Raw genomic sequence first — 23,449 nt, forward strand, 5'->3', positions numbered from 1 at the left:
CAGCATGATCATGTTATTTCGTGAATTTGTAAATACTTTGCACTTATTTTTTTTTATTTTACTAAAGTTACATGAAATCACTGGACTAGTGTAAAGTGAAAACTAAAACATGTGAACATCTATGTATTTAACAAGATACAATTTGGTATTTATGCACTAGATACTCAGAGGTCTTGGAAAACCTTCTCATGTATCTTCATGGCAGCCTGAAACTTCTTTCTGATTTGTTTTGGTTTATTTGACATAAATAAAAAATGTATTTTTCTTAATTTTTTAGGGCCCTTGCATAGGTAATCAACAGAGTCTGGCTCATAGCAGGCTGTGGGATGCAGTTGTTGGCTTTCTCCATGTGTTCGCCAATATGCAAATGAAACTTTCACAGGTATTTTCAACATTAATTGTCATGGTGCACTCACCTTTACTAAAATCAAACTTGACATTTACAGCTCAGTTATACCTTTCTGATAACGAACGTGGCAGTTTGGTCCCTTCCTCCCTGTTGCCAAAACTGGAGGATCTGTCAGAGCAGAAGCACCATTGAAAGCATGCATCCCATGCTAAAAATAAGCAGGCCAAGAGAAAAGAGGAGGAAGATCCAAAGAGGGAGGGAGTGTGACATTTGGTCCACTTATCCAGTTAATTAATCAAAGACACTGAGCGGGGGGGCACAGGCAGTGTTCATTTCACTGTACAGAGCACAATGGAGTCCCCCTCCCCAGTGTCAGGGTTCTGCGTTCTTCTGTGACTTCTGCTTAATGTATCCACACACTCAAACTCTGCACTGAATGCAACAGTGCAGAGGGCAATTTCCTTTCTTACTCAGTGCCTCTGCTATCCTCTGATTTATAAGATTTCTTCCCACCCTGTAGAATTATACCAGAATTTTGAGAATACTATTTAGGGCCTTAATGTCAAACACAAATCCATATTAGACTTACCATGTTCTGTAATTAAATTACGAGTTCTAGTCCTCTTTGAGTGGTAATGCATTATGCCATTAAATATTGCTGGTGTAGTGAAAAGGGATGGATTCTTTCTGAGACAGATACTTTCAGAACTGTGTAGCAACCATTTTTTTGTTGTTTCTGCTGTCTGTTACCTGCACTTTGGTACTCCTTAATGTTTTATTAAAGCTTATCTTTATGGTATTAATACCTCTGCTGTAGGAAGTTACATATTGTATTAAACTTCTGATAGTAATCATAATAAAATGACAATTAAATGTTGCTGAATAATGTGAACAAAATTCAGCTGATCATCTTTAATACCATTTTTCTCTAAATTTATTTAGTTTTCCAGATAAATACAAATGAAAAACAATATTACAGTCTTTTTTTTTTTTTTTACAGGACTCTGCTCAGATTGAATTGCTTAAGGAGCTGCTAGATCTACTAAAGGATATGGTAGTGATGCTCTTGTCACTGCTTGAAGGTTGGACCCATTTTTCTTTATGGTCAAATATAATTATCTCACCTTCCCATTGTAAAGCACAGTTACGTTAATCTTTCTAAACTGCTTTTTAATTGCTTTTATGTAATTTTGGGGGAAAAAGACGTACTTCATATTTATTTAAGAATTATTCTGGAATATACGTAGTTGTGAAATAGAGGGCTTCTAGAGAAAAGCATGTTGGAAGAAAAAATACTAAGATTTAAGAACATTTTTGTTCTGTTTTCAGCACAAATATGAAATCTCTTTATTTAAAATGTAGCTGTCAAATAACTTCCTGTTATAACACACTACTTAGGTAACGTTGTAAATGGAACTATTGGAAAACAAATGGTGGACACGCTTGTAGAATCATCTAGCAATGTAGAAATGATTTTGAAGTTCTTTGACATGTTCCTGAAGTTAAAAGATCTGACTAATTCAGATGCTTTCAAAGAGTATGATCCAGATGGTAAAGGAATCATTTCCAAGAAAGAATTTCAGAAATCAATGGAGGCTCAAAAACAATACATACAGTCAGAGATTGAATTCCTGCTGTCCTGTACAGAAGCTGATGAAAACGATATGTTCAATTACGTTGACTTTGTGGAAAGATTCCATGAACCAGCCAAGGACATTGGATTTAATGTAGTAGTATTGTTAACAAACCTTTCAGAGCACATGCCTAATGATCCACGCCTTCAGAGCTTACTTGAGCCTGCAGAAAGTGTTCTTAATTACTTTGAACCCTACCTTGGCCGTATTGAAATAATGGGTGGGGCCAAGAAAATAGAAAGAGTTTACTTTGAAATCAGTGAATCCAGTAGAATGCAGTGGGAGAAGCCACAGGTGAAGGAATCTAAAAGACAGTTCATATTTGATGTTGTAAACGAAGGTGGAGAGCAAGAAAAAATGGAGCTCTTTGTGAATTTCTGTGAAGACACAATTTTTGAAATGCAGTTAGCATCCCAGATTTCTGAAACAGATTCATCTGAGAGGCCTGAGGAGGAGGAAGAGGCAGAGCCTGCTTATGTAGTGGATATTGGGGATGATGAGGAAGAAGAAAAGTCCCTGGAACCTGCTTCAGCTTTTGCAGTGGCCTGTGTTGCAGTAAAGAAGAACGTTGCCAACTTTTTTAAAATGGTCACTGTGAAGAACCTTAGGAAACAATACAGGAAAGTTAAAAAGATGACCATAAAAGAGATGGTGAAAGTATTTTTCTCCTTTTTCTGGATACTATTTGTAGGGACATTCCAGTTGTTCTTTTCCATAGTGTGGGGGATATTCCAGATTCTTTGGAGCACTGTATTTGGGGGTGGCCTGGTTGAAGGAGCCAAAAACATAAAAGTTACTAAAATATTAGGGGATATGCCTGATCCAACACAGTTTGGAATCCATGATGATGTTATGGAAGCAGAAAAAGCTGAAGGTGCTGAGCATGGCATAAGAGCTGAACTTGGGGAGTTTGTGAAGAGTGAAAAGGGAGAAACTGACATAATTGCAGACATTTTTGGCATTCCTACAAAGAAAGAAGGATCAAAACATGGTCATGATGCTGGACTTGGAGATATTGCAGAAATCCTTGGTACTGAGATCCAGACACCTTTGGAAAACACAGTTCATAAGAAAAAAAGACTACAGGTAAATTAAAGAGATTTTGTATTTCTTTTAAGATATTATTCATAACAATTATTATAATAATAAGAAACTAATGAAAGTTAATAACAGGTTTATTTGATATTTAACTGATTAATATGTATTATCAGTAAGTACTTTATAATCTCTATTCATTTAAAAACCAACAGAAAAGTTTTTCACAGAAAAATTCAGCCCAGTGTTTAGATTTCAGTGCAGTAAATTGTTCTTACTGTTTATTTGGACTTTATTCAAAACATAAACTGCTAACAAATTTCTAGTCACAGTTTCTGCTTTAAATGATTTATGGTCTTGTTTATTTTGCATATTCCATTTTTTCACAGTACACTTCAAGTACTTTTGCAACTTATTTTCTCCATAATAATGCCTTATCATTAATATCTCTCTTCTACTTGGTTTACATGAAATACAGTATCCTTTTTTCCTATTATTTGAAATAAATTTGCCTGAATTTATTGTTAGTTTAATGTTTATCATATAATTATTCTTCACTTTTATTCTGGTTTATGAACAATATATTTTGTTCCACTCAGCTGGAGTAGAGAGTATTTTTCTGTGTAAAAATGGATTGAACTAAATATCAAACCCAAAATTTATTTATCATATTTGGAAGGCATTATGTTTCACTTTACACCTCAGGTGGGTTTCTACTTGTTATTCAAAAATATCTTTTCTCTCATTATTAATCCACCTCTTTATGATACACTTTCCAGATATTTTCAAGATAAATCTAAACTGCAACTTCTTGGTACATTATTTTCTATTAATTTGTATGTTTTTCTCCAGATTTTGGTTCTTGCCTAGACTGAAGTAAATTTTTGCATTTATTTTTCTTGTTCGTGTATTTATTAAATCATTTTTATTTGTGTACTTAAAAATTACAGTCTATTAAAATCTTGTCTCATTTAGCATAAACGTAATGTGGTAGATATTTAAAAATAATATTTTAATTCAAGAATCTTGGCAGGTATAAGTAAACACTTTAGAATTTTACTAAACAATAGTTGAAGTAAATATTTTAATTCAGTTCTGAATAAACACTTTAGAATATTCTTTGCTTTACTTTGATTTCTCACAGATGTGTTTGATACTACTGATAAAAATGCTCAGTAATTTTTGCAGATAGTTTGAGTCATTAATGGGAAGTCAGTTATGCAATTTATCCAGCTTTTACCTTTAATATGTAATCTAGTGAAACTTACCAAAGCAATGCTTGCACTAATTCTATATCATGGGAATTGCAGTTCATTTCACAGTGTATATAAATGGCTCAAGTAATCTAGTTAGAGGACTGAATATAATGATTATGTGGAGTTCAAAGCAGAAACAGCAATGTAAGAATCAAAAATTCCCTTCCGGAAGTCACAATGTCTTTCTTAGGCACCTGCAATGGTAAAACACAAATGGATAGAAATAAAAATTTAGGTCTATATACTGAAAAGTATACTGGTAAGGTCAATGACATTTACCATATAGCCAGAGAAACTGCAAAATAACCTATGGAAATGTATAAGATGCAGCCTGTTAGGACTTTGTTTTAACTGAGGTTCTACAGGAATTTGTGCTGAGAGTTTTGTGGGTTCACAGATTAGAAAAAAAAATAGTAGTAGTGAGATAAAAGTTTGCTGTTAAATCTAATTATTGGTAGCAGTAAAATCAAGAGATAACTGCAAAGTTGCCTTAAAATAGCAGATAAAAATCAGTGAAGCGATGAATACAGGAGGAAAAGTTATAATTTCACCTGTAAAATGCTGCATTTTTATCTCATTGTTACTGTTTGAGTATGAAATCTTGGGAATACAATTGAGGTGTACAACAATATCAGTTCAATGATAATGTCAGTCAAGCAAACTGAAATTTTGAATTGTTGAGAAAGGAAGAGAGAGAGGAAACCCCCATATTAATTCGCTCCATAAACCTTAATTTATCTGTGTCTTGAAGACCAGGTTCCCTCATTTCAAAAAGAATGTGATAAAACTGGTAAAGGTTTGGTGAAGATCAATGAGCTGTTAAAACTTTGATATGGAACAAATCTTGTGTATGGAATTAAGTAGGTTAAGGCTCTTCAGCCTGGAAAAGAGAAAACTGAGATAGCATACACCAGAGGGATGGATAAAATGGATCAGGATTTATTCATTCTTCTACCAGCCTACCACTTAGAAGAACCAGATCATCAAATGATCTCTCGATTACCCTCCACCAGCCTGAGATCTTAGGCGAGACTCTTTGTGAAAGAGTTACACATGCATCGTTTACTGGGTGAGGTTCCACAAATAAGAGGTGAGATATGCAAGGCAAGATCAACTCAATAAATTCTTTCCTACATCCTTTTCCCACGTACTTGCAAGAGAGAGTGATCCAGATGAGTAGAGGTGGGAACTTTAGATAACTATATACATGTATTAACCAGAAGTGTAGGACCAATAGACAATTGCTGTCTAAGCACGTCACGAGAATACAGAAGAGGATTAAGAGTTAAGACAGGTTTTTGCAAAAGGGAATGGAAACAAATTTCAGCCCTTTGGATTTCTTCGTGAGTCTAGGACATCAGGGCTTGCACCTCTTGGATTTCCATTGAGGCTTAGATACTCAAAAGGCATTTGAAATGAGTTTACTTTGATCTTGTAACACCAAGCCTAAAGGTGTTTGACATGCAGGCCCCAGCTTCTTTGCTGCAGTTAGCCATCTGTAAAATTGTATATTGGTTTTTCCTGATCTCAAGGGAAAGTTGTAAACACACATTTAAGAGGGTTGTGTGGTGCGCCAGTAAAGGTTTAATGAACCATCAGCCCAGCTAAGATAAACACCTGAAAGAAAACATTGTGTAAGTAGAAGTTGTTTAAGTATTTCTCTGTTTTCAGTTGCATTACTTGATCATGGCCAAGTAATTGGGTTTTGTAATATCTGATAGTTACATAGAAATTTTTCAGATTTTTTATGATAACATTAATATATTGTTTCTTGTTTCATATTTGCAAAGAGGCAAACCGATGCTCATTTTGCACATAGTCAGCAACTCCACTGAATCTTTGTGGATGAATTTAGTATCAGGATATGATCTGGATGTAGTTACCTTCATCCTCAGCTGGTCACATAATTTTCCTGATGACCAGGTATAATTAAGTTGTTCAGTCAACTGGACTAGTTAGAGTATTAATAATAGTATACAGAAAAAGCTATCAGAATAATTTCTGCCATTTTCATTGTTAAAATATAGCCTGAGCTCTCTCTTTTTAAAAATCTAACACTTTAAAACTGCAAATTGCTCTAAAAATATTATTAATTATTTTGTTTGTTTCTTAGAAGACTGTAACTAAAGTTACCAGAATTTTATTTGAATGGATCCATTTGACAGTTAAAATACTTTTTGCAGATATCTGAAATTGCAAAAGAAGCTGGAACACAAAGAAAAACAGAAGCTGAGAAGGCTGAGTAAGTTAGTTTTACGAAATTCCTGCTCCACTCCTTGGTACTTCCTAATGCTAAATAATTTGGCCACAAAGAATGCAAGCAATGTTCAGTATTCAAAGAACTTTGTGTACAATTTGTCTCATCAGTGTTTTTAAAATATACTAAGTATTTTGCAAATATACTAAAAGATGGCAGACCATCTCAGTAGGCAACACAATGGCAAGCTGATTTTTGTGGCCTTTGACAATTATGCATATACAGATCTGTGGCCATTGCCTCTTTAAGAAATCGCGTAAAAATTCCCGTAACGTCCTTTAAAAATGAGCGCCAGTCTTAAAAACCTTTGCAACTTATCATTACTGCTTTCTGCTTTCCCTACTACCCACCACAATTTTCATGCAACAATATTGGATCATTAAAACACAAGATTTAACTAAACCAATCATTTTTATTTATTGCTGTTTTATCAGTTCTTGAGTTGTGAACTTGACAGCAGATACATTCCTTTGTCCAGTCACCCTGTATATGACTGCCTAAAGAATATTTAAAATACTTGCCTTGCTTTAGCAGCATCCTACTAAGGAGCATCCCGTCTGCCTGGACCTGCAGTCACATTGTAGTAACAGATTACAATATTTGTAGAGACACACACAAGGCGTCCTAGAGATTCTTACAGCTTCAAAAGCTATACATAATTTTCTTTTTTTTTCAATTTTGCTTCATGTTTAAAATATTTACTTCAGAGTCATTTATCTTTCTCCTCTTATCTGCCAAAGTTAATTTTTTTTAAGTGTGCCATTGGGGTCAGTACTTTAGGACTGGATACACTTTGTATAGCTGGTCTGAAAACGATCCTTTTTTCCCCCTCTGTATATATGTTTATATGTGTGTGTAGGAGTGCATATACATAGATATATGTGTAAACACATATATCTGTATCTAGGGATGTCTTACATGGACATGAATATGCACATATATATGTACTCACATGAATGAAGTTAAATTGATTCTTGGTTTCTGTTTTGAATTATCTCATTACAGTATGCCTTCAACACCACCTATGATGGTTCAACACATTTTCATTTACTATCTCTTACCTTTCAGGCCATTTATATCATATTTCTTCAATTAAAAAGTCCCCTTCTTACATTTTATTGTCACAAAATTGTTCTGATATGATTTGTCTCTAATTTTCTTGTTTTAGGCTTTTCCACCACTTATTTTTCATAAGAATGACCACTTTCTACCTCTTTTATTTTATTGGGCTTAATTTCCCAATTCCTTGTTGTCTTCTCTTGTCTGACAGGCTTAATTCTTTTCTCAAATACTTTCATAACATATTCAAATTGCCTTCAGCTTAAAAATTTGAGTTTAAATGGCTTATATTTCTGAGACTGCAATAGGGACTCTGTTAGAAGATAAGACTCATTCATAGACACTCATTATATGATTCCTACTGCAGAAGTAGTGATAAAGTGAACCACAAACTGTATTCCTTTATCTTCATTCCTAAAACTTTCAATCATACTGATGCCTCAACATTATTTCACACATATGACAATCCAGCTTGTTGTTGTTGTTGTTGTTGTTGTTAGTAACTAAATTCCTCTATTGCTACATAGAGAATAAAAACTAAATTTCAAAACCAAAGTTTATGAATTGAAATTAATTTAAAATGAATGCATTTACAATACAGAAGTTTGGTGCCGTATTTTTGTTTAGTTAACCTTTCTTCTAGCATGGAAGATGGTGAGAAACAAGATAAAGCAAAGGAAGTACAATCTGAGCAGCTAGAAGAGGGAAAAATGAAGAAAAAAAAGAGGAGGCATGGACAAAAAATTGAGAAACCAGAGGCTGTTATGGCTAACTTCTTCAAGGCTTTGGAAATTTATCAAACAAAGATACTTGTAAGTTTTTCTTAAATTCTTTAGTCATTGAATTTTTATTTACAGAACCCTTTTTTGATATTTAAAGGAAAAATGTCATCATAAGCGGAACGTTGGCATGAGTTTTCAGATGATTGTCTGTAGTCAGTCTCTTGTGATTTTATAATACTTTGTAGAGTTATGTAATTAAGTGTTTCTGTGTGTAATTTCTAACAGGACAGATTAGCCTCCTGAGCTCCTTTTTAGGAGCTCCTTATTTTCTATAATCTAACTTTTAGAATCTTTAACTCTACTTTCTATTTTTCTTAAAACCATGAAATGTTGAATTCTCTGAAAACTCTCAAGTAGTTTTTTTCCAGTATTCTAACATTTCTTTCCACACTTCTTTCTACTTCAGTCTTCTCTGACTTATAATTTTAAGGCTATTATTTTTAATTCCATTTATCATAAAATGGGAGAATAGGCTGCCAAGAAATGCCCTTGCTTATTATAACTGGTGTATGAAGGAAACACAATTATGTATTTACTGTTTTAAAAATCTTGCTACCTATTTTTCTTATTTTGATATTGCTCACAGGCTACCTTTAATTCCTTTTTTTTTTTTTTTTTTACTTTCAGCACTGCTTGGCAAGAAATTTTTATAACTTAAGGTTTCTTGCTCTATTTGTTGCATTTGCCATCAATTTTATTCTTCTATTTTACAAGGTAAGGTTATGCATTGTTCTTTAAATATTTTTGTTAGTACCAGAGGTTACAGTAATTTAATGTTCGTAACTATTCTGTTTTTATTTTATTCAGGCTGAATGAAAAGAGATTCATTTAATTTCTCCTTGATAGTTGAGTTTCTAGGCACTTTTTCATTTAGTCACCTAAGTGTGTTATTGTTCGGATTGTTAATCTTCTTCTGGGAAAATTGAAATCGACTACAACAATTCAAGTGTCAAAACTGTTGAATTATTTTTTTTGCATTTGTTCTCAAGATATTAAGAGACTTCATCTGGCTATTCTCAGTTACTTCTCTTTTTTCATAGTAGGCTACAGTTGTTTTTGTTTAGCTCACTGATAAAGAAGGCTATACATTCATACTTTAAACCTAATCTTGAAGGTTCACCTGAACCTAGAGTTGTTTCAGGTTCTGGTGTATAACACGAGATGATACAAAGTAGAACGTCTTCAGCAGCCTCCACCATTTTTTTTCATGAATTTTCACAACCTCTATCCATGAAACAGATCAGAATTCAGTAACGAGAACTCCCATCCATAAAAGACTTATTTTTTTTTTCCTTTCCATACAAATCTGAAGTCTGGGAGAAGAGTTCTGATTTATCTATATCCTAAAATCTGGTCCTTTTGATTTTCCCTTCCTAGATAAAGAATGAAAGTTTTAATAAACTGATGAATCTTGTGTTTTTCAATATTACATATTCTAGTTCTGTTGCTTACAACCAAAAACTTCAACAAAAACAGCTGGATGAACATTCAGTCTAGAAATAATTGAGTCCTGATCTCAAATACCTTGAAATGCAACTCCTATAACACAGTTGCTGTCCCAGAGGCAGGGCAGGTAAAGATGCAAAAAACTCTTGGAAACTGGGCAGAATGTACTGCACATTCCAGGAGAAAGATGTCATGGCTATTTAGAGCTTCCTTCTTGTTTCTTTCTTTCCTTCCCTTCCCATAGGGTTAGAGAAGATGGACTTCAAATATACGTGTAGAATTCTGCTTTTGTCTATGACAGTCTCCTTTTCTCCCCATTCTCTTCTGCTTCTCTTTGAGTGTGGTGGGTGACAACCGTTCTGTTGCAGAGCAAGGACAAAAGTTCGTGTCTATCAGTACAAGTCCATCTGTCATGCATAGCAAAGAGTCAGTGGGAGTCAAACAGGACTGAGCAGGACTTTAGCTTTGAGATAAAGTTGTCAAAAAAGGGCCCCTAGGGCTTTTATTTTAAAGGCCGGGTTTTTAAAGTCACTGGAAGAATTTAGGGCAGTGTGTCAGCTGATGAAATACTGTATATAATTTGTAAGCTCTAAAGGGAGTAATGAAATAAAAAGTTATGAACAGTGTACAAGTTGATTATATGAAAACTTTGCTTCTTTTTAGACTTGAGTAATCAGGAACAATGTAGATTATAAAAAACTCCTGAATTCAGTCATAATAGATAATCCTGTGATTCCTTGGTTCTTCCAAGAAATCATTTTTGCAGAGCTTGTTCATTTGTTTTAGTTTCGCTACAGCACTTTTAGAAAGATTTGTAAGCTGCGTGTATTTGCTTTTTCCAGATTTTCTTTTCAGTGACATGACATGATGTGGAGACTTCTGCTGTGCAAATGAAGGACTTTTAAAGCTACTGACTATCATCCTCCTCTGAGCAGGCTTTGCAAACACTATGCATCATTAAAGGGAAAGCTTGCACGTTTATTTTGTTTTCAATGTGCTTGAATTTTTCTCAGGTGACAGAAGAGCCCCTTGATGAAGTAGAGGAAGACTCTAATCTCTGGAACTCCTTTGCTGAAGAGGAAGAGGAGGAGGGCATGGTGTTTTTTGTTTTAGAAGAAAGTACCGGCTACATGGCACCTGCTCTAAGAGCACTGGCGGTTATTCATACTATCATCTCCTTTGTCTGTGTGATTGGATACTACTGCTTAAAGGCAAGTTCTTAATCTTACTACTAATCTATTATTTGTTAAACATTTGCTATGTCCCAAGGTGGCTGTTGGTGCTAATACTGGAATACCTATTTGTACCTAGCTGTTTAAAAATTCTCACTGTTCAATATGTAGATGTTTTGCTCCTGTATTCTGTCCAGCAGAAATTAGTTAACTTTGTCCATAGTGGTGTGTGTGTGCTTTGGATTTGTGGTTAAAACAGTGCAGGTGACACAGCCACATTTGGTTATTGCTGGACAGTGTTTGCGTAGTGTGAGGGCTCTCTCTTTGCTTTACCCACTCTGTGCATCCCTCAGCAGGCATGTTGGGAGGGGTCACAGCCAGGACAGCTGGCCTGAACAAGCCAGAATGATATTCCATCATGCTCAGCAATAAAAAGAGGTGTGTGTGGGAGGGTTGGGGCTTGACTGTCTAGGTGGCCATTGCTCAGAGGCTGCCTAGGCATTGATCTGCCTGTGGGAGAGTCTAGTGTGATGTTGGGTCTTACATTTTTAGTGTTATAAAGAGTACTATAGGTACCAAAAATACGTAAACCGTGACAAAGATGTCCACTGTCATTTCCACAGGTCCCTCTGGTTGTATTTAAGAGGGAAAAGGAGGTAGCTAGAAAGCTGGAATTTGATGGACTATACATAACTGAACAGCCAACTGAAGATGATATTAAAGGACAATGGGATCGCCTCGTTATAAATACTCCGTAAGTAAAATTAAGTGACTCTATGTAAACTGCTTATAATATTATAGCTCATTAAGCCACTGATCTAGAACCTTTCCTGTCCACCTTCCTTTGTTCATCTAAAGGAAAGGCATTTAACACCTTATATTAGATGCTACAGTCGCATCAGATTCTAATGTGAAATCCTGTATTATCTATTTAATAAACACTACTATAACACATACATTCCACCTCCTTCTCATTTTCTAGAGTTTGCAAGGATTATGTGTTTTACCTCATAATGTCTCTCCAACACATTTCACATATTAGTCTCTAGAAAGTTCTAAAAAGACAACTTCCATCCTTTCCAATGACTCCGTTTCACTTGTATAGTAATATTCTCCTCCCTTTCTTTCCCATTCCTTGTTAAAGAAATTTGTATATGACATGAGAAGTAAATCTAGAGAAAAATGGCAGTCCTAGAATTTGAACAGGTCTGATAGGAATTTCTGTCAAGTTGTAGGCATTAGCAAATACTGTAGTAGTCACACACGGATTCTAAGTCTCATCTGCTGTTCTGCATCAGTAAGCTGCAGCAGTTTGTAGGAGTCACATGGACAAATACAGCAAGTCAGCTCTCTTCCCTGGGAAGAATGCCCTGACTACAGGCTGTTTTTCAGAATTTACTGGTAGGTTTAGATTAGCTATAAGGAAGAAGTTCTTTACTGTAACAGTGGTGAGGTACTGGAACAGGTTGCCCAGAGAAGTTGTGGGTGCTCCAGCCCTGGAAGTGTTCCAGGCCAGGCTGGATGGGGCTTGGAGAAACCTGGTCTAGTGGAAGATGGCCCTGTCCAAAACAGGGGGGTTAGAACTAGGTGATCTTTATGGTCCCTTCCATCTATGCTTCTATGATTAGAATCTCTAAAATACTGGAAATTCTTGAATGCTTTGTTTTCCTAAACCTAAGTTTCAAGAATTTTTCTTAATTTCATTCAGCAGTATGGACTAGGACATGCTATTAAAGTTACAACAGAAGGTAATTGGGAAACTGGGGTGCTTGCTTATTTTCCAACCATTTTTTTTCACTACTGATAGCAACCCATCTAGATATCCAGTAATTTTATCTTCAGCAAAAAGAAGCACGAATTAATTAAATATATTGTCAACTTTTCCCTAATGACATGCTGTAAAGTTTGTTCTCAGCATGTTGCACTGTCTACTGAAGTTAAATGAAAGACTAAGGCTAATTTAAGCAGGCTAATCCTTCCCTCTGATGTTAACTGAGTCTTGAAGTTTAGTGCAGGTACTGTATGATCAGAATAACCACTGGTGGAGGGTACCCAGTGTTCTATATAAACTGAAATTTGCTTTCTATAAGTGAAAAAAATTAATTAAAAATGCAAAAGAGGTACTCTGATGAATTATTAGATGTTTGTGGTAAAAGACATAGACACAAGCTGGCTACACTATGACATATTTTGCTTACAAGCCTGAGAAATCAAGAGAAGAAATACTACAGAGCATTGGACTAGAATATACCATCCATCTGAGTCATGAGAAGCATTTGCCTTTATCTGGAATAATTTCATTCAGAATTCCAATTCAGGAAGGTAAAAATTTTAGCATAGTAGTTGGGAAGTTCTAGCATAGTAGTTGGGAAGTTTGCCCCACATCCCAGCAGAATGGTGTTCTGGAATCTCATTTTTCTGTTGCTAGCACTTACTTTCTTTTACCAATACTGTCTTTTAGTTTAAGCAGTTATTTTTCTCTTTTACATTCCTGCATATTTTCTCAACTCAGTGTTATTTCCAGGAAATAAATTTTGTAGTGTTTCCTGCTAATTGGCATTCCTCAAAACTGACATAATATACAGTAAGATCATTAGAAGGGGGAGATCCTGGATACTGCTATATATATATTTGCTATATATTGGCAAATTATCCTCTTGAATTTCCTTGGCAGGTTTAATATTTCTAGATTTCTGTTGGCAAACTGTTGACTGGTTCTCAAGTGCTCAGCCTCTATTTGAAATGTAATCCAATGAACACAATAATTATTTATGCTTCAAAATTCTCTTATTTTCCTCTGAAAATCATTGTCTGGTTTGATTTTTATGGCTACGAGTGATAAAGTATTTATTTAGGAGATGAATGATATTACAGTGACTAACCTGCTATTATGGAATTGTTGGGCTTATTAGGTGATAATATTTAGCATGCTGTCCTTTTGTAGCCAGTCATATTTGTGGATGGGAAAAAGAAAGGGGGTGTGGAGGGGGCAGATGATATTGCAGCAAAATATGATTTAATAACAGCTGTTGTTCACATGAAAAGAAATCATTCTCATAATTTGAAGTGCAGTGAGTGAACAAAATTATACCAAACTTTGCAATGATCAGGAACATGGTATTTTCTCCCTCTTTTTTTGTTTTTTCTTTCCTTTAACAAGTTAAATAACTTGAAATATCTTTGCCTTATCTATGTAGGTCCTTCCCTAACAATTATTGGGACAAATTTGTGAAACGGAAGGTAGGCTTTTTATATTTCTATTATGTTTTTCAGAGCAATAATCCACTATTTGGTTAATTTGGATATCCGTATAATACCTTCTGTACACATAAATACAGAAATAACTGAGAACTGAAATTTGTTTCATGGAAGTTATTGTTGTGTCAAATGTCTCGGTGAACAGGCAGCTGTGGCGTAGGTGGGAGGAGGGAGGAAGACAGAAGGCTGTGGTTTCCTTCCTAGACTCAGACATTTGAAATCACTTTGTGCTGTCAATCTGCCAGCAGGTCTAATTTACAATCATTTTCATCTTTAGTATACAAAGCCCCCTCATTGCCCTAAAAAAAGAAAAACATGCCAGCTTAAATGACAGAAAATTATACATAAGTTTTCAGATAATAGCCTTTAATGCTTCTATTTTTCTTTTTTATGCTCCCCTCTTTTCCTGGGAGTTCTTACTGTTCTAGTAGTGTTAATTGTGAAGGACTTTTTTTTTAATTCCTGACAACTACTGGTCTAAAGTAGGTGAATGTCACTGAGGACTTCCACTGAGCAAAAGCTTCTCTTCTTCCATTTTCAGGTTATCAACAAGTATGGAGACTTATATGGAGCAGAGCGCATTGCAGAACTTCTGGGTTTGGACAAAAGTGCCCTTGATTTTAGTCCAGTGGAAGAGAGCGAACCAGAAGAGGCATCTCTTGTGTCATGGTACGACTTCTGAACTTCATAGACAAATTATGTGTTGGTGTATCTTCACCACCAAAGATAAAAATGGATTTAATATTGAAACTGTCGTGATGTTTTCCTCAGCATGGAAAATTCAAATGGATAAGTCTTCCTAGTGTGGAAGTAAAACAAAATAGCTTTTTGTTTGTTCTAAAACACAGTTGTGTTATAAAAGTAAGAAAAAAAAAACCAGGGAATTTGTGCTGACTGATATAGTTGGCCACTCTTCTAAACAATTATTAATGCAGCATTTAAAAGGTCTTACAACAGAGTTTATAAACCAAAGGGCAGAAAATATTGATAATAACTACCTAGATAACAGGTGTCTAGTACAGATTCAGAGATGTTTTCCTGACTTAATCAGTCAGTCAGGATGAGAGTTTGAAAGTGTCCCAGTCCCAAGTGATTTATGCTCCTACAAGAGTTGGTTTTCTCAACCAACGTAAGATGTACAAGAAAGATTTCCCTTTGCACACCATCCAATGGCTAATAAAATATTTAGAATATTGCAGAAGGCATTACCTTTTCTCTTGGTTATTCTGGCAATATATTACACTAGACAGAACACTTATCTCTTGAATTCAAGCAACCTGCGGTCCACATTTCACTACTTTTGGCAAACATTTTAATTTTTTAAGTCTGGAATATGGCAGTATCACTTTTCCTGAAATTGTTGCATCAGTTTTGTTGGTTTAGAAACTCTTTATGGGTGCTCAGAATTAATGAATAGTTTCTGAAAAATGAAGAATCCAGATCACTCAAAAAATGAACAATTTATATCACCACCTTCAGCAAAAAAATGTGAAGTGCCAAAACTAGTTTGCTGTTTATAAATACAGTATTCAATACTTATTTTTGACATTTATGTATTTCAAAAATTTTGTGTTTCTTAGGCTAAGCTCCATTGATACAAAATACCACATTTGGAAGCTCGGAGTCGTTTTCACTGATAACGTGAGTATGTTAGCCTAGGAGAATATGCTTTGATTTACTCTAAACATGGTTATATGTCTTCCATCATCTGCTTTTATTTTAAACAAACATACACAAATAATATTGCATTACAGAGCCATTTTAAAATATTATTTTTTTCTGTCTTGTGTTGTAGCAAATTGCTTTAATTTATGTCAGAATTTTATTTTTGGTTCTAAAGGGCAATATGCACCTCCTCACCACTGATACAATGTCAGCATTTCAGAAGTTAATGGGGCATTCATTTAATTTTGTAGAAATCAATCTAGCAACCAAAGGTGTCTTTTCTCAAAATCAAGCACAGTGTACAAAAAGATATCCTTTTTTATACTTTAATAATGTGTTTGACATGACTGGTTAATTCTTACCTTTCAAACCTTCTCCTTTGGAAGAACTATGTTTAGTTAAATTTTTTTTTTTGGTGAGCATTCCCAAACAAACAAGAAGGTCAAGGTGAATCAATCAAATGACAATGTCCTAAATTCCTTGTGCACTGAAAGCATACTGAGCCATTTTTCCTCAGTATAAGTTTTGACATCAAAGTGGGTTCAGGTTCACTGCTTGTTAGAAGAATAAGCTGTGTTATGTGCCTTAGGTTTTGTGGGCGTCCTGGGTGATGTCCACAACACTTCAACAAAGTGACGTCCACAAGACTTCAACAAAGTGTCTCGAGAGTAACACATTACCACATTTTTCCATCCAGAATCAGTATTAAAATTTAAAGTACTGTGTCACAAACTCCTCAACCAAAATAGTTTCACAGTAGAGATTATTGATGTTAATAATATCATTATTATTTAATTTTAAATTTATATTTTAAATGTTTATTTAAATATTTTATATGCATCTAAATTATGTATTTAAATATGTAAAAATAGAGATCTCAGCGTAACTAAGCAATAAATGCTCCTTAAATGAACAGTGGAGAGGATGAGAGACAGAATAAGTCTTTTTGAATATGTAAAATGGAATTATTACATTCAGACTGTGATTCAAATCAGATCATGAGAATATTATTTCGTAACTGTTGTGGACAGAATTAAATCTTTGGACACAGTTTCTCAGGGAGGTGCTGCTGTTGAGTCACGAGGTACAGGAAGGACCCCCTTCTTTCTAAACTCCTCAGAGAGGAGTCTGGGTGTGGCTGCATCCAATCTTAGTCTCAGACTTGGACAATGGTTTATGTCTAAAGGTGTAATTGATCCTTTATACAACTTTGTCCTGCAGAGTTAAGGATGGCAAACCAAATATACTTGTATAGGTAAAATAAGTGGTTTATTTCAATTGATTATGATACTGATTAGACTAAAGGACGTTTTAATCAGAATTATATACTGCACAGTAAAGATGGTTATAACTGCTATTAAAGTAAATTATTTATTAAATTAATGGTTTAAAAGGTAGCTTAATAATTATTTGTTGCTGCCCTTCCACAATTATTGTTATGTTACTTGCCCATATCAGTGACAGTGGGCAAACCTCTTTGGTTCAGCCTCAAGGAGTAACCCTGGGGAGCGTTCCCACTCAAGTAAAGAATCTACACACACACCCCTGGGAGTGCAAGAAATCCCTGCCATTAAAAAAGTAGGACTGAGCTTTTACAACATAAAGTGATTGACTGGAATTCATATATTCCCAGGCTAGTCATGCTAGCAGAGCACCATTCATCTTAAAATAAGTTATTAGTACTATCACTCCTTGGGTGCTCTATCAGGAAACACCTGCCTTCCACAGCCCTGCCAGTGCCAGTAGCTGTCAGGACACACACGGTTTTCACATCCTTGTGATGTCTATTTTTGGGGTTGTTGAATGAGGCTGGTCTCAGCGTTTTTCAACAGCAAAAGCAGTGTGACATCCCCCTCCATCACTGGTAATTTTCAAAAGCTGGATGAAGTTTAAGCTGTTTCTTCCCCACACAGGCAAAGTGTCCTGCTACAACAACTTGAGTGACTTAAAAAAGCTGTGTTCTGGGTCCAATAATCCATATCAGTGCCTGCTAACCCTCTGTCACTTTTCACTTTCTCTGCAGTCATTTTTATACTTAGCTTGGTACACAACTATGTCTATCCTTGGGCACTACAACAACTTCTTCTTTGCTGCTCATCTTCTGGATATTGCTATGGGTTTTAAGACATTGCGAACTATTTTGTCTTCAGTTACTCACAATGGCAAACAGGTTAGTGCTACATGCAAAGGTCTGAAAAGAAATACACTTTGTAAAAGTACTGGAAAAAATTTGTTGTACCAGAAATATAGGAATGGAATTCATTTTTATCATTATAGGATTGATCATCTCTTCTGCAACACAATACATGTTAAACTCCATGAAATCATAACAATCTATACCCACCAAGTGCTGATAGATAAAGAAGTTTCATACACAATAGAAAACACATCATTTTAGAAAAAATACAGGAGTATGAATTACTACCTAACCAGCTCCTTCTATATTCTCAATGACGAGCTGATTGGTGACAAATACTAAGAATACACAAGTCCTCCTTAGCTACAACAGTAATAATGATCTAGGCATTGAGATTTCAATACTTGGCTAATAAGAATGTGCTTAAAGGTGTGGGCATTCTGCACTGTGAAACACAGTTCTGTATCACTTTGTCATGCAAAAATCAGGTTAATAAAGTGTATTTCTAAAACTAATTGTTAAAATTTCTGCAGGGAATCATTCTCTGATCTCCGAAGACTCCATGTTCCTAGCTAGCATAACAACAAAAAACAAGCTTTACAGTTTTTAACTTACATTTAAGAAATCTAATTTCCCCAAAATATAATTTAAAACACACACATTCCATTCCTTCCCAAATGCAGTAACATATATTCTAAGCCCACTCCTATGCCCTGCTAGATTTGTCAAAACATTTTAAGCCACATGATGTTTTGGAAGAGGCATAAAAATATACCCACACAAGGTGATGATGTGTATCATTACACAAACAATTGAAATCTCTGGCTTTATCCTGTTTATTTTACTTTAGGATGACCAAATTCATAATAATGATTGTTATGATTTATATATTTTTTTATGAATTCTTTTTTAAATGTAATTGTCAAAACTGAGCATAGTTGACAAAACTCTTTCAACCCAAGACCATGGTTTTTTGTTACATTCTTAACAAGCAAAGATTAGTTTTTGTAATCCTGTTGCTTTTCTGGCTAGTAGATATGAACACTGAAAGACAGCTGCAGATCTCTGAAATGAAATGTTCACTTTGGGAATATGCTGACAGATCTGCAGACAGTGATAATTGACCAGCTTGTCCTTCAATGCTCTTATGTTCCTTTTAAAAGAGTAAATACTGGTTGTTGCATTTTTTAAAATACGTATCTTTCAGAAACTGCTCTCCAGAGCTGTATCTTCTAGCAGCAACTTCAACAGAGAATATAATCTAGTCTCATTAACTGCTAAACCTTTTCACCTAATGGTTTAATTTCCTTAAAAGCAGGACCTGGAAATGACTTACTCTTATCTAAAAACTTTTCTATCCATTTTACTAATAGCTTTGCTGAACAGCTTTAGAACAGAAAGTAGACTATGATGTCATTATAAGTCCTAATAAATCCCAGTTGAAATTATTTGTCAAATTATCCAAAGGGTTTTATTTTTAATTCTTAATTTTTATTGTATATCCAGTGTTTCAAGTTACTATAATTTAACTTTTAAACTAGAGAGTGTAAAAATTGCTTTGGTGGTACACACATAACTGCTATCTTTAGTTTCCTTATTGGGATAGGTACAATATGACCCATTTCAATATTTAAGGCAATGCACCAAGCTGGTATGTCTCTTCTATTCTCTATTTTCATGTCATGTCTCCACACACAGCTTGTGCTTACTGTGGGACTCCTTGCTGTAGTAGTGTACCTTTACACTGTGGTCGCCTTCAACTTCTTCCGCAAATTCTACAACAAAAGTGAAGATGAAGATGAACCAGACATGAAGTGTGATGACATGATGACGGTAACTAAAACACTACCTGCATGCCTCAAATGTCATCCTGAATTTTCAAATGGATACTTTAGACAGAATGATACGTAAGGAGCGATGTGTCTGTTGTTAAATCCATTGGGTTCTTCTTCTTGATAAACGTCATTTTGGAAATATGAACAGTCTTGAAGTTCCTTCTGCATTCTCCAATAGTCTAAACTCGACAGCAAATAGATGACACATAGGAAGATATTCTGAATTTTTCTCCTACATACTGTGGTATATGATTTGCTGCAATGCTTTTGCAGCTGAGGATGGCAAAGCCTCAAAGTAAAAAAGTAAAAAGTAACCCTCAAAGTAAAAAAGGAATTTCTTGACAAACTGGTCAGAGCTGCTCTTTCTTCCGAAAAGAAGCTGTGTGGTCGCAACACAAATAAACCCCATTTGTTTCCAATGTTTGCAAATGTCCTGTCCTTACTTGGCTTATATGAATTATATGATGTTATTAGCAGCAGTTATAAAAGCCTGCTCCAAAATTACAATTAGTAATTTAGTCATGAAGAAGGAAGTCAAGGGTGAGAAAGCAGAAATTACAACTTATTATGGGTGATAATCTTATGACACCAATTTATGATCTGATTTCTACCTATTGCCACTGAATGTTATTTCTGTCAAAATAGCACATACAGATACATATTAATATATGAAGACGATTTGATTTTCTTACTGTATACAGAAAACACAAATTCAGGTATTAAAAACATAATATTCTGAGTTTGTGGCCAGTTACTATCTCCCATGGAACAGAAACGCTCTCTGCCCTGCATTACACACCAAAGACAGAATAAAATACCTCAGAACAGAGTTGTACCATAGACTTCACAGAATGATCTTCCCTATTCTTGGACTTTCTCTTAAACAGTGCAGGTTAGACATGCAAATTACAGAAATTATGAAACCTGCCCAAACTTTGTGAGCTGGATACTATGGTCAGGTCATAAAATTGGTGTAGGAATAATTAGAGTAATAAAACTATACTACATTTTAAACCACTCTATCAAGTGAAGTAAATAAATTCTAAGTTATATTTTTAAATTAAACACATACTAGCATCTTAAGTCATCAGTAAAATCGCACTATAAAAATGGATGTATAGTTCTGTTTAGTGTTTGCTAATGCTAGGTTTTATACTCATTATTTAACATCCACTGCTGTCTAATGTGACTCCAGAAAACTGGCTGTGCTTAGAGATTGATATTGTTTTGAACCCACACTGTATGGCTGAAGGCGGTTTTCAAGGTTCTGTAGCCAGTCATACAGGAATATCAGTAGTTTATCACTCCTGCAGAAGATTCCATTCCCATGTACTTACATAGACTAAATATACAGATTATCAAAGATTTTTCTATTAAGATTTGTATCTTCAAAAAATATGACAACAATACTTTTGTAAAGTGATTTCATCTGCATTGAACTGAACACAGGTAGTTTCACAGATCACAACTAATTTACAGTATAATAAACCAGAAATCTAGTATTGCAAAATTAAATTATCCAGAAACTACCTACACACAGGTAGATCTACTTGCTGTGAATATCCCACTGTTTATTTCATGGCAATATTTTCCACATTTCTAAACTTCACTGCGAGACTTTAAAAGATGTTATCTGCTAAGTCAGAGCAAGGTGGAACCTTAGCAATAAATATAAGGAGTTGAATACAGTAACAAATACAAGAAAAATACCCTCAAAATGGTCTGGAAGTTAGACCCAGGGAGTGAGGAGTGGGTAACAGCTGATGTTGACTCCCCCTCTTAGTAAGTGTACCTGAAGGTGGAATCACATCAGTTAAGAAAGTTACAGATTTTGGGTGCAGTGTGTTTGATACATGAGAAATTATATTATGTGTTCTTGTTAATATAAATTGTCAAGAGAATTAGCAGAGCAGAATAATTTAAAAAAAAGAAAAACCCCAACAGAATAATTCATAGTAAATATATCTGTAATTTTTCTCTCTCTTTTTTAGTGTTACCTGTTCCACATGTATGTTGGCGTAAGAGCTGGTGGTGGCATTGGAGATGAAATTGAGGATCCTGCTGGAGACCCTTATGAAATGTATCGAATTGTCTTTGACATCACATTTTTCTTCTTTGTCATTGTTATCCTATTGGCCATTATTCAAGGTACCATCACTTACCTTAATAGACATTCTTCAAAATTAGTTCATCATTGTAAAACATATTTATGTCTGAGGTAAATTTAGCAGTATTGCTATAAAGACTTATTTCTGAGTTTATAAAATCATTAATTCTGCAAGTAAGAATTTTATATTAATTCATACATTATATGCCTTTTCCCAAGTACTACACAAAGTGTAAGGAATGTAACTTACCTGGGTTGCAGTGTTTATGAACACTTTTACTGCTATCCAGCAGTGATGAAGCTTGTGCAGGATCACTGTTCTCCTATACTAAGAATTTAAACCTGGGAGAGCCTTGCTGAAGACACTCTTCCCACTTTTAGCCTGGAATCACCACAGCTGGGGAATGGAGACTTTCCTGTTGGAAAGGGTAAATGACATGGAGAAAGTCACCATGGCCGCATAGCCATTTCCTCATTTCTTTAGAGGTTGATTTACAGTTGTAATTGGTTTGCAGTTGTGGTTTACAGCAAGCAAGACCCCTCTTCAGTGATGGGCAGCATTCAACACTCATTGCACAAAATCTCTAAGGCTGTTAGGAAAAAACCCCACTGTTTTATGGCAACCTGGTGGCAAAGAAAAAATGTAACACATCTATACAGAGGAAAAGTTACAAATGTCACAGTCCCCAGAATGATCCAGTTCTTTTCTTAAAATGTTGAAAGCGGAGGAGTAATGCTTCAAATGTGACACAGACTCACAAACTGGCCAAGGTAGGCTGGGGGAGCAGAGCTGTCTTTGTTGAACAAGACTTGGGATACAAGAGTTTCATGAGAAGAAGAGTGAAAATTAATTTCATTCATGGGAACAAAAAAAGACGAGTTTATGTAAGGTTAAATGGACTATAATAAAGCCCCAAAACGTCTTTCTACTCTCAAGAGTATGTACAAACACATTAAATCCTAGACAGTGGAGGATGCCTGACTGACATTACTTGCAATATGAATATTGCTAAGTACTGAAGTGTTGCTACTTTTCTATTTTAAATAGGTCTGATTATTGATGCTTTTGGTGAATTAAGAGACCAGCAAGAACAAGTGAGGGAAGACATGGAGGTAGGAAGCACATTACATTTTTCATTGCTCTTCTTCATCTAGATTGTCACCAATTAGAGCCTTTGAGTTAAAATTCATCTCTAACCACAACTTTTGCTTTCAGACCAAATGCTTTATTTGTGGAATCGGCAATGACTACTTTGACACAACCCCACATGGTTTTGAAACACATACTTTGCAAGAACATAACTTGGCAAACTATTTGTAAGTACATTTTACAATTGGAACTGTGATAAAGAGACCTGTCAGATGTAGTGCAATTTAGGTGCACACATTGCTGAAAATCCCAAGACAGAATGCTATAAAACTGAGGAATATCTCCTCTCCTTTCTGGTCTCTGCTCC

General features: G+C 35.1%; 1 protein-coding gene across 17 annotated transcripts in view; it reads left to right on the forward strand.

Annotated features, from left to right (window-relative positions):
- Positions 1 to 23,449, forward strand: part of RYR3 (ryanodine receptor 3) — a 201,968-nt gene that overhangs the window by 175,394 nt on the left and 3,125 nt on the right. For all 17 annotated transcript variants that reach the window (XM_048306945.1, XM_048306949.1, XM_048306947.1 and 14 more), the window contains 16 exons: positions 278 to 382; positions 1,350 to 1,431; positions 1,748 to 3,069; positions 6,458 to 6,516; positions 8,234 to 8,402; positions 9,000 to 9,086; positions 10,832 to 11,029; positions 11,614 to 11,744; positions 14,188 to 14,230; positions 14,790 to 14,917; positions 15,829 to 15,889; positions 17,937 to 18,083; positions 19,749 to 19,883; positions 21,877 to 22,033; positions 23,041 to 23,105; positions 23,209 to 23,309. In XM_048306945.1, coding sequence (XP_048162902.1) covers positions 278 to 382; positions 1,350 to 1,431; positions 1,748 to 3,069; positions 6,458 to 6,516; positions 8,234 to 8,402; positions 9,000 to 9,086; positions 10,832 to 11,029; positions 11,614 to 11,744; positions 14,188 to 14,230; positions 14,790 to 14,917; positions 15,829 to 15,889; positions 17,937 to 18,083; positions 19,749 to 19,883; positions 21,877 to 22,033; positions 23,041 to 23,105; positions 23,209 to 23,309 — 2,990 coding nt within the window. The remainder of the gene's footprint in view (positions 1 to 277; positions 383 to 1,349; positions 1,432 to 1,747; positions 3,070 to 6,457; positions 6,517 to 8,233; positions 8,403 to 8,999; positions 9,087 to 10,831; positions 11,030 to 11,613; positions 11,745 to 14,187; positions 14,231 to 14,789; positions 14,918 to 15,828; positions 15,890 to 17,936; positions 18,084 to 19,748; positions 19,884 to 21,876; positions 22,034 to 23,040; positions 23,106 to 23,208; positions 23,310 to 23,449) is intronic.

Source organism: Corvus hawaiiensis, chromosome 6 (genome assembly GCF_020740725.1).
Source record: "Corvus hawaiiensis isolate bCorHaw1 chromosome 6, bCorHaw1.pri.cur, whole genome shotgun sequence".
NCBI classification, from domain to species: Eukaryota; Metazoa; Chordata; class Aves; order Passeriformes; family Corvidae; genus Corvus; species Corvus hawaiiensis.